This window comes from Mauremys mutica, chromosome 5 (genome assembly GCF_020497125.1).
Source record: "Mauremys mutica isolate MM-2020 ecotype Southern chromosome 5, ASM2049712v1, whole genome shotgun sequence".
NCBI classification, from domain to species: Eukaryota; Metazoa; Chordata; order Testudines; family Geoemydidae; genus Mauremys; species Mauremys mutica.
The window spans coordinates 24,431,961-24,444,038 of NC_059076.1; the positions used below are offsets into that span (position 1 = coordinate 24,431,961).

General features: G+C 39.4%; 1 protein-coding gene across 3 annotated transcripts in view; it reads right to left on the reverse strand.

Annotated features, from left to right (window-relative positions):
* Positions 1 to 6,327: 6,327 nt before the first annotated feature.
* Positions 6,328 to 12,078, reverse strand: part of KLHL8 (kelch like family member 8) — a 38,324-nt gene continuing 32,573 nt past the window's right edge. For 2 of the 3 annotated variants that reach the window (XM_045019010.1, XM_045019009.1), the window contains exons 9-10: positions 10,102 to 10,303; positions 6,328 to 8,856 (exon numbers count right to left, since the gene is read on the reverse strand). In XM_045019010.1, coding sequence (XP_044874945.1) covers positions 8,733 to 8,856; positions 10,102 to 10,303 — 326 coding nt within the window. In that variant the 3' untranslated portion in view covers positions 6,328 to 8,732. The remainder of the gene's footprint in view (positions 8,857 to 10,101; positions 10,304 to 12,078) is intronic. The other variant, XM_045019011.1, reaches the window with a different exon arrangement.

The window sequence follows — 12,078 nt, forward strand, 5'->3', positions numbered from 1 at the left end:
GTCTTGTTTTGTGAGTCTATAGAAGTGTATAGAATATTTTTTTTCTTTACAGTTGAAAACTTTCAATTCCATCTTTAGAAATTTAAATCTGTGGGAACTATTTAAAAATAGGATTGGCATTGCTCAGCCTCTGCCCCTAAGAGTTACTACCGCAGACAAGTGACTGTTGAAGGCTTCAGTCTGCTCTACCCATTTCCATGAAAAGTGTCCTCTGCTCATTGAAAACAGACTAAGGTGGTTTCAAATTATTTTTGTTTTTTCACTATAGGGTTTCACTTCAGTGTAAATCTGGAAGGGTTCGTATAAAATACACCCATAGCTATTAAATGGCTTTACAGCTCTGTAGTGCATTTCTCTCACTTTCAGAAATATCTGATGTCATAGCAGGGGCCTGCATTTCTCAGGCAGATGGAGACTCGATGCAGGAGTCTCTGCATAGAGTCCTTAACACTGAGTCCAGCTATCAGTCCCTTTTAGCCCAATGAAGTGCAGCGGTGATCTCTGTACCACCCTGGCTGTCCAGCTTCTGAAACTGAGGAACTCTGACTTCGCCAGGTGTATGGCACATTAAGCAAACTAGACTTCAGTATCAAAGACCCCTCATCATCGCTGCAGGATGCTCCAGACTGGCGTCAATTGACAGGACAAGAGGAACTGCTTCCATAAGTAAGAATTCCAGTCCATGAGGTCTTGAGGCTGAAAGAGTTCACACATCTTTCAGGATTGTGCTTCCAGCTCACATGCAGTTGTCAGTGCCATGTTATTCACAATCACATGAGGCACAAGGCATAAGGCAGATCATATTGACAACAAGGCCTGAGTCCTATGCGATCAACTGTGGACTCTCGGTGATAAGGGACTGAAGGGGAGCAGTTGCTCACTAGGGATAAGTTTGCAATCAATGCTTACCACAGTACCGCTGAATAGAAGACCCTGAGCTTGCATGTTGGGGGTAGCAGCTTCCCAAGAGTGGGGATTTAGACAGGCAAATCTTGAAGGGGAACTATAGTTACTAGGTAAGTAAATTTCTCTCTCTGCTTTGAAAGCTATGCATCTATCCCATATCATTGAATACCTTATGAGCTGTTGCTTCTTGTACCTCATATGCGAGTAGGATGGCCATTCCAAACAGTGTTTCATAAACACATAAAAGTGTACATTATCATAGGGCAACCTTTCAGAAGTGGTGTGCCGAGTTTTCATTTATTCACTCTAATTTAAGGTTTCGTGTGCCAGTCATACATTTTTAGAAGGTTTCTCTCTACAAGTCTATAATATATAACTAAACTATTGCTGTATGTAAAGTAAATGCAGTTTTAAAAATGTTTAAGAAGCTTCATTTAAAATTAAAATGCAGAGCCCCCCAGACCGGTGGCCAGGACCCGGGCAGTGTGAGTCCCACTGAAAATCAGCTTGCGTGCCGCAGGTTGCATAGGGATTTCTTTTGATTAAGAGCAAATCAAATCCTTGAACCTCAGATTCTTTTTCACTTTATATAGTGAATCTTGACTCAAAAATTGATTCACTGTAATCCAGTCTGAAAGGATCAAATGGAGAAAATGGAAACATGTTGCGGTAGCTCTGTCAGGGCCCCCTTCTCAAGGATAGGGACATAAATAATTCACAGAAAGATTCTTGAGCATTTCAGTTTAACTAAATAGTTGTCATTGAGGTGCCCTGAACTGGCAAAAGTGAAGAATTATTTTTGAATACATCTTGGAGCAGAAATTTAATCTTCCGTATATTCAGAAAGGGTTGCAGGATCCCTAACAGAAGTGGCTTCAAAAGTTTTATTCAAAAAGGAAAACTTCACCTGGTTAAACTTTAATAGTTTTGTACGTTCACAGGACAGAGGATTGAGGAAAATCTGAAAACGTGCGCGCCTTTAAGAATGGGTGTTAACAGGACTCAGCCCTGTGACGCAGTGGAATGCTGAGAAATGTAGTCTATAGGGAACCCAGATGATGTAGCCCCGGAGAGATCAAGTGACCGAGAAGCATCATGTGACTACCAGGACTATAAAAGGAGGTCTCAAGTGAGAGAGCTGCAGGAGGTGCTGAATCCAAGAGAAGAGCTCTTGTCCGGAGAGCAGTGATGGAAGGCTGTGGGGGAAAAAACCCAGTGAGGAGACCGGACTTACAGGGAGCCTGTGAGAGGGGTGAGTCAAGGAGGAACAGACCTGAAGCAAGACAGCACTGGTGTGGGCTGGAGGCTCAGTGGTAAGGCAAGTCTTTATTTGGGGGCTTCTAGCAAGGGAGGGAACAATCCTTTCAACCCGGTAGCATCAAGGTAAATATCCATTAAGCTTGGTGAGAGCAAAGGACTATTTACTGGGTCTGGGGAAGTCAGATTTATTACTTCTGAATCCTGGGGAAGGGCTGATCACACTATGGAGTTACACCTGAGTTGTCAGGGTAAATAAAAACCTGGGGTTTGGGGTGGGTGAAGACCGTTCAGCCCACGGAGAGCAACCTTGCATTAACTGGGAGAAGAGCTGTTTTGTTTGCCTGTGTTGTTTTGTTAGTGACTGAAAGGGGAAGGATTCTGTGTTTTGGCCAGATGGCAAATCACTCATCCACTAGGAGGAGACTGGAGGCTACTCTACCTGAGGGAAACTGAGGCAGCAACTAGTAAGGTAAGTAACCCATTACAATGTGAAATGACTCTTACAAGGTTGTTGTTGGTACATTTGTGACAATTTGCTTAAGATTATTCAAGGTTGTGTGGGACTATATTGTGTTGTATCTATTTGCAGCCAGGGAAGAACTAAATGAAATCACTCCTATTGAAATATTTTGATGCACTGATGTTCCAAGTAGCAACAGTTCCTGCAAAAGTGGCTGCTGTAGCATTGCACCACAATTAAGAAAAACTAAGACATTAAGATATTTCAGCTCAAATATTAAACTGGGTTTCAGTACAACCAGTGCATTCATGTGGGGGACTTGGTGGCCAACTTAGCTGGCCAACTGTAAAGTGTTCCTCCAAGTGTTCATAAATCAAACCGCACTACACTGAAGTGTAGGAACTTCTGACTCAGCAAGGCCCACGCCTGTAATTTATTGCATGTGGGTGCACTACTGGACTTGTAGGGGGCCCCATTGAGAGCAGTGGGGCTCCTTGTGGCTGCAGGGCCCCACCTGTGCAAATCCAGTTACAGGATCTATCCCCAAGCCTACTCGGGGCCATGCAGCATCTTTCCATTTGTGACTACGGCTCTTTTTGACTCTCAAAAGGGCCAGAGTCTGTCTGTTTCCAGTGCAGGTGGACCAAAACCTTGCATAAACTCTGCATTCAGTGCAGATGAGTAGTGCTGTCCTCAGAGCAGGAAGCGTTAGATGGTGGCTAGACTTCATGTCGGACCAGTCCTCCTCCACACATGGGTCTGGCTTTACTGCTTTCCCTCACTACTTTGTGTAGATGGTGTGTACTGATGATGGTGATTTCTTCCTCCTGAGGGCAGTTAAAAGGAGTCCCCTATCTTATTGTATTCACTGGGTCTCCTGGAAGCAGCACGAGGAAGTATTTAAACAGGTAAAATTATTAAGTTATGAAAAGGTAAAGATAGAAGTGTTCCGCTAGATCCTCAGATGGCACGAACTGGCATAGCTCCACTGACGTCAGTTGAGAATCTGGCCCTATGATTCTAACATCCATACGCTTTGCTCTACACAGGAGCAAAACTCTGATTTTGTTTCTGACTTGTCTATTATGATCCCTCCAAGACTAAAATGATCTTTTCCCCCTTACCTGGTACATCTTGTTTGCTGGGCACTCACATTTGTCTGTATCCATTATAAAGTATATGCATTATAGTCAATTAGCTAAGGTAAATATTCAGTAAAACAGCAAAGAGTCCTGTGGCACCTTATAGACTAACAGATGTTTTGGAGCATGAGCTTTCATGGGTGAATACCCACTTTGTCGGATGCAATATTCAGCTAGCTTTTGATCCTATGTGAATGATTTGAAGAGCATTTTTCAGCAAAGTAATTGCAGTTTAGCTTTGTGCTCTTGGTAGTTGTCATGTCACTTATAACAGGTTGATATCTGAAAACTGACTCCTTGTTTTTGCGTTCAAGAGAGAGAAATATTTCTTGGGAATAAGTCTGGGGCCTGGAAACAGCATTTTGTGAAAGAGGGGGCAATTTGGTTCTACAGCAGTAAGTGCTTCTCTTCTTAGCTTTTATAGTAACTCTGCTTAAATTAAAACTGACTTTGTTTTGTTGTTAGTCTGGCAATTTTCTCTCTGGTTTTGTTTTTGCAAGGAGCCCAGGCCCAAAATAATGTGTTTCTCAGCTATTGTCTTAAATGGTGCGGTTGAGGTAAGTTCAGTGAGTGAACTAAAAGTTTGTGGAATTGTCTTACACCTGGAAAAGGTTTAAAATATGGTATATGCAACTAAACCTCTAGGCTTGAAAAAAATGCATATTTAAAGGCTTATGCCATTATGTTCAAATCCTGCTATTCAAAATGTAAGTTAATTGTCATAGATAACTGCTGCCACTAGAGGCTACTCAATCTTCTTTCTGATTTAAAAACCACCAGCAAAGCAACCACCAGCACTGTCTTCTGCCTTGTTCAGATGTCCGAGAAGCCAGTTTTGCGGCATGATTCTGTACTTACTCATATGAGAGCAAAAAAGGTGAAACTAATTTGAGTTACATCCCCCTCCCCCCCTCGGCTACTGCAAATATGCATGAGTACCTTCATGCAAGTGAATAGTTCCATTAAGCTCACACATTAATTGGCCCAAGTAAATATTAGTTCCCCCCAAAATTGTAAAAAGGGCAATTACTTCATGATCACATTTTCAACTGCTATATTTTTAAGGCCAGGCCTGCACTAGAAAAAGTTGGCCACTGTAGCTACACTGGCATCTCTTTCTACTGTAGACGTACTTTTTGCTAGTATAATTTCCATCAGTTCCCCCAACAAAAGAGGTTGTAATACCAAAAATGCTTTTTATTTTTTTTGGGCTGGTATCACATCTACACTGACTTCTGCTGGAATAAAAATGTCACCAAACCCCCACCATTCACATGTGTAATATCCCAGGCCTAAGACACCTACCTTAACAAGTCTGCTTCACTTTGAAATGTAAGCACACAATGGGGATATACGCAGCCGTGGTTTTCTTTAAAGGAATCTGTAATGCTTCCTCTGCAGTGATGTAGTTGTTCACTCACCATTATGAAATGAGACTTGATTAAAATTAAAAAGGGACACACTGTATGAAACATCCAGAATTATTTTAACCTGCAGCTGATTGCTATATGGAAATAATTTTATTTTAAAAGCTTGGGGGCAGGAGGAGAGAATCCCTTGCTCCAGACTAATTCAGCTCTGTTTAGTTTTGAGTTTTCTGCTATCCTCACCTCTGGTAGATTAAGTAGAAATGCCGCAACTGTCTTCCTTAATCAAGTATGGATGAGCTAGAATAAGGATTGAAGGGTTCTCTTATGAAACCAACAGATTTAGTTGTCAATTAACTGTTTTTTTATTCTTTAAATTCAGCCACATTTGACTTTAATTGAACCTTCTCCAGTCAGTGCCATAATAGGTAAGAAATGTGTTCCTGTATCATTTTGTGGAATCTTCTTCCATCTCCACTAAAAGCTGCCTTTATTTCCCTGCTTCCTTTCAGCAACCAGAATCAAATATGCATTTAAAACAGAAAAACATCTGTATATTTAGAGAATAGTGAAGCTGCAAATAGTACCTGTAGCTGCCTGTTTTAATGCTTATTAAAAGCCAGAAACTAAGAGTTGGATGTAAATTGAAAAGCACCAGTGCTAGCTGAACTGGTAGCAAAGTGGCTGCACTGTGCTGCAGGAAGGTCTCTGTGGACAGCATTTCTGGGTACTCCAGCTCCTGACACTAAGTAAGAGGGCTGGATTGATGTAATGGATTTCTAAAAGCCCTGGTTTGGCTGTGGGGTAGGGCAAGGCAGGCACTGCAGATGACAGCTATAAAGCTACCTTCTGAGGACCCCCTTACCCTGCATGCTAGGGTTTGTACACAGTGGTAATGTGGAGAGGCCCCCTGTGACTTATAAAGCCACCCTTCCTCTCCAGGCCTCAGTCTCCATGCTGTGATGTCACCTTTGGTGCAAACAACACTACTTCATGTTGTACAGATACCTAATGGTTATGGGGTGCTGCAGGCTGCACTCCATTCAGCTCTCCTTAGCCAAAAAGGGTGTGGCCCCAAAGATGCAGGCTCTAGAAGGGAAAAAAAGGCTCTAAACAACCCAATAAATACTTCCAGTTGTTAATATCTATCCCTTGGGGGAGTTCCAGTTATGCTAGGAATTAAATAGAGTAATAGCTTAAAGTACAAATATATTTTATTGCACCCTCCATATACTTCAGTGTAACCACACCAGTCCATTCTGCATTTTGTCCACTGAATATCCAGACTACAATCAATTGGAAATACAAAACAGTTCTAAAACATGGCAGTGCAATACTAAAGCAGTGATTTATGTGCTTTGGGATCGCTGGGAGGCTGCAGCCTCTCTAGTATGGTATTGAATATACAGAATAACCCACAAATATTTCTTTAAGAAATATAGGACTTTCATTCCCATACTTTGCTCCAACCCCACCCCCCCAGTCATAGTCTCTATAGGTGTTTCAATATCTAACACGGTACGGTTTTCCTAAATTAACTGTTGATCTTGTCAAGAAAATTGAGGATTGTGAAAACCTTTTGTCTTTTGCTGAAGCTTCTCTTGAATTTTAGGCTCTCCACACGTATATCAAAATAGTCGTTCTACAATGCAGTATTGTCTTTTTCTTTTCCTTTCCTCCCTTCACTGCTGGTTTGGTTTTCTGCCAAGTCAACTGAGGTTATCTTGCCCTCTAAGAAATTCTAAGAGTATCCATATACCTCCCTCATTGGTATTTTAATTTGATGTAGAATATCAACCAAGAGGAAATAAGTGATGAATGTTTGAGGTGGCCACTACATGGTCAGCACTGGATAATCAAAAATACAATTCCAATAGATTAAGCTACACACTAAAATGAAACTAGATTAACTCCCAAGGGAAGAACACTCTTTAAAATTGTTAAACATTAAGACTGAGGCAATTCAAGTTTTAACAATTCTGTCCTGTCAAGTTAAATCAAAAGGTCAGACTTACCAAAAATACATAATAAAAATGAAGTTGAATTTAAAAAGGCAGTTGTTTAACTGCAAATCAGTCAACAAAATGAAGAGTTTGAATAGGAGGGTACCACTTCATGCTACTGAGACAAAGCCAAGCCCCTACACGATGTAAAAGGTTCTTATGGACGTCTCAGTTTTACCAACAGGAACCATGTTATAAATAATAGTTGAGGTAATAACCTTGAAAAGCCTGAAAGAGGTTCCCAAACACATTTAAAGTTACAAACAATTTTTAAATAAATATTTATATACAATTATACACTAAATACAGCTGATTTAAGGGCTTAAATATAGGTTCTTGGTATTTCAGTGGGGCAATAGTCTAATGACAGCACAGTTTAGGTCTATTTTTTAATTCAAATTTATCACTGCATCTGACAAAGACCGTTAATCCCTTGATGTAGCTCATTTGTGCTGCTACTAACTTCCTTTTGTTTAAAGAGACTTTAGACTCCAACGGCTGCAATTCTTCATTTGAAGATGTGTTTCATTCTGGGTCTCAGACTAGAATATCCACAAGATAATTAAGCCTGTTTGTGTCTGTACTCTTCCTGAAATTGGTGCTAACCTCACATCATAGCACTGGATTATTAAAATTGAACATTATTTAGAAAGTGTTTTTTTTCTAAAATTGTAATTTCTTCCCTATTGTGCATTCCTGTTTCCAGTAATTTGTAATAAAGGACCAGTAAACTCTGCCTGTCTAAACAGACCATTTCTCTTAAAATAAGACAATTATACACGCATGCTTTCACTCTTAAGAAGTTTCCTATTGGAGGTGGTTCTTAATATAGGTTTCCTTGGAGGCATAACAGAGGAAACATGTTCCAGAGGCTGAATCCCACATAAGCAGGCCAGAACTCTGGATTTTATTCTCAGCTTTGTAACAAGAGCAACTAATTTGATTTTCAGAGATGCTCAGCACCTGCTTTTCAGCCCCCTGACAGTCAGGTAATGAACCTCTATACCTAATTTTCCTCAGGTACACAACAGGGAAATTAACCTCCAAAGGGCTAAGATGCTTTATTCCTGTCTAAAGTGCTACAGAACTGGGCTCTTTTTAAGGCTCTCTTGTATTTATCAGAATGTACATATTAAACATACTCTAGCGTGTATCCCAGAATCAAATTTTCTTAGCTTTTTTGGGGGGTGGGAAGTAGTTTAAGGCTCAACAATTCAAAGTGCAACTCTATAACCACACCTATGTATATTTTATTGAATTATGAATGCTCCAGATTAATGCCCCTAAAATATTTTTTGTACATTCAAAAATTACCTTCAGAAAGTTAAGGGGATATCTGCTTTCAAATAAAAACCAGGGTCCTTATTTCAAGCTTATCTGATTTAGAAAAGTCTGGGTAAACATCAGAAAACTATCAAAAGCTGAATTCTAATATTCAAGTTATCACATATAAGAGTCATTCAGTATTTATCTATGGCCTAGAATAATAATTAAAAACCCCAGAGCCACGCTGTTGTGGTCATGTCCCTCCATCCTGGAGTCTCATCAGGATCTTCTGAAATTCTGGAGAGTTGCTCGATGCTTGAATCTGAGTTCACATACAATCAACCACATTGTTGGATCCCTGACCAACATCACGGATCTCACTACTAAGACAAGAGCACACAGCTACACCTGCTCCCGCTCTGCAGTGAGAAACAGATCCAACAAGCTCCCACCTAGAGAGAATGGTAAAGCAAAAAAGACAAGGGGGAATAAGTTAGTTTTTTTCCTTAAAGTTCACTCTACCCCCTCATATCTAAAGTTGGTAAATTCTCTCTAGCAAAGATGATGCCTCCATTGTATAAATCTAAGGGGAAAACATTAATTTGAATGTTTCACCACTTACTTTAAAACAAATCTACATTTACTCTTAACTTTATTCAAGAGTAAGGTGGATGCAATTCTTCAAATTTAAGTAAATGAAAGTTTGAACTGTTGTACTTATAAATTATTTCCCTCTTTTCTGCACCCAACCACACTTTGAGGCCAAAAAGAGTTAGGTGACATTTCCTTACCAGTTAGCTCCTTATTGAAAATAAACTCTCAGGCAGGGAGAAGTAATGAAACTAGGCTAATAAGATGATTGGATTAATCCAATTTTGCCTCACACTAATGATCTTATTTATAGTACTCTGAGTAGAGAAGCTTTCTTTACCTCAATGAGGAGATGGGAGGTATGAACTTGTGAGAAAAAAAGCCAACAGTATAGGGGGAGCACTTTAATATGTGTATTCATCTGCATATCAAGAAAAAGTAAGTATGTACTCTTAAATACATATTGAAATTTACCCCCAATAAACAAGAGCAGTTAAGTAGTGCCCTTCCTACTTATTCAAGGTGATAAACAATTCCCTCTGTTTATATAGAAGACAGCAGCCTCCATGAAGATCAGAGCCATCCATGGCCATAAATTTTCATAAAACCATGTCAAACTTTTTTGAAGTAATAGTTTTGTCTAGCTGTGATCACTAAGGTCATTGGTCAAATCAGACTCATGAAAGGTTGCAAAAGTGTTACCTTTTTAATGACATATGGCTTAACCCACAACTGCTAAACACAATGGGAGAGATTGAAGGCTGAGTCTAAAGTGCCAATTTGTGGTGTTTGAGATTATGGTCTCCTTTCTAGTAGAGACTAATCTGAAATCACTAAATACATTATAATTAGAACCTCAATCTAGACTTAAACTTCGTTCCTAGAGAAAACTCAATTATTTTATACCCATTAATGTAACTAGATTAAGTATTTTTTGTTGGATGTATGAACATAGTCCATACAAGACAGCACTTTTAAAAATACCCTTTCAGGTAATTTGACATGTCTATCATTTCCATTAAATACCCTTCAGTTGTCAGGCCACTGTGATTCTATACTGTATACATGAAGCCATCATCACCTATCTTCATCTAACTCAGAATTACCTGTTCATCACTGGATCAAAGGCTTCCACTGTGTTCAGGTATGCATTGCCATTATGACCACCAACTGCAAAAATTTTACCCATTAGCGTTGCTATGCCAACTCCACCCCTGGGGGTTGTAAGTTCTGCTACATACTCCCACTTGTTATTGCGAGGATCAAACCTTTCAACAGAGCTCAATGGAGAGTTGTCATCAAAGCCACCTACAAAGAAAGACATTACATTACTGTTTGTTAGTAGGGAGATTTTAGTAATGCTGGAGTCCAGTATTTAGACTGCATAATACTTAATTGGTTGGCTGTACAATGGCCACCTGACCTTAAGTACTAAAATCAATATTGAGGTAGTAGTGTGTGGCTTAAGTCTTCAGAGGTGTAAAAGTTAAAGGAAGTGGGAGGTGCTTTAATTTTAGGCTGTTACATCAGTGATCATAAGACCACCTCTTGCTCTTTGTCTTTAACTTCTCCCCAAAGATTGTTGAGAGTCCTTGTGCTTGTTTCCTCAGCACATGCATATAGTAATTCTCAGAATAAAATGGGGCTAGACTTACTCTGGATGAGAATATTTCCTATTCTATAAAGAATACCAATATGTACAATGAAAATGAGCAAGCAGTGAACAAGCACATTGGCTTTTCTAGAGACAAAGGAAGAAAAGAGTAAACCCACTCACAGAAGAGTGCATTAAAATACTTAATGCACGTAAGTACTTAATAACCAAATGGAAAACATGAAGAGTGAAATGTCAATATGCAATGAAACTAAGCCATAAAGGAATCCCAACAGCACCTGCTGTAATTACCCAGAGACTCATCTCTATGCACTACAAATTTCACCATGTTATTTTGGTTAATCCATACCATAAAGACTTACTGAGCCTTCTGGATGTTTTGGTTTCTCCAACTGTACGTTTACGTGCATACAATCCTGTAGTCATGCCTGAGCTTTCTACTTAAGGAATGTGCTGGCTGTTTTGTTTTTTTTTGCAGACTATTCAAGCTAGTCAACATTTCATAACGTGCCAGAAAATTTTTTTTTGCAGTAAGTGCTGCAATCTGCTTTAGATCCCTGCAGATGATAGCATATTGTCAACTAACTGAAAGCAGTCATGAAGCTGTACCCCGTATGCATCTCTGAACATCGGTACTGAATTACTCAGCTGGGTTTCTTCCATAGTTGTATTGCTTCTATAAGTGCCACGGCAACTTTAAAACTACACCACATACCCTTTTCTACCACCTTCCAAATACTATACACTACAAAGGTGTGACTTTCAAAAAAAAGGGGGGGGGAGGGGATCCTACGTTTTAAAGAGAAGGCTATAAAGAATCTGTTAGCGAGGTCATTTTTAAAATCTCCCTGACAAAGTTAAAGATTAAAACTAGAGCCAGTTAAGATTATGTAAAATTTAATTTAGTTGATGATTCTGTGATTCATATTGCAATTCTACGGTATGCCTGCACAATTAAACAAATTAGGTATAGTTTGGAAAACAGAACTCAATGTGAAACAGTAAAGAAAAGTTATAAAGTCTATAAATCTAAAGAAACTACTGAACTCAGGCACAGTGAACAAATGAAAAGGTGTGTGATATGAACACACATCTCAGGGCCTATTTTTAAAGGGGAAATTATACTATGGATCTACTTCTATATTTTCTAAAGAGTAGATGTAAAAATCACTGCAATGAATCTGGTATTAATTAAGATCACACCACAGTCTTAAATGAAAGCTTTGCTTTTAAATTTCCAGGAAACCCAGTGAGCACACATTTTGTAACTGCGCATGGTATATTGTGAAATGCACTGAAAATTGCACAACTCATCTCTACCACTGGGAAGCACTGACTAGCTTTAATGACTGGTCAAGGGGCTTAGAGCACTGGATAAACATTGTGTGTCTGAACTGAAAAAATTAAAGGTAATAAAGGAGATATACCAATCTCCTAGAGCTGGAAGTGACCTTGAAAGGTCATCAAG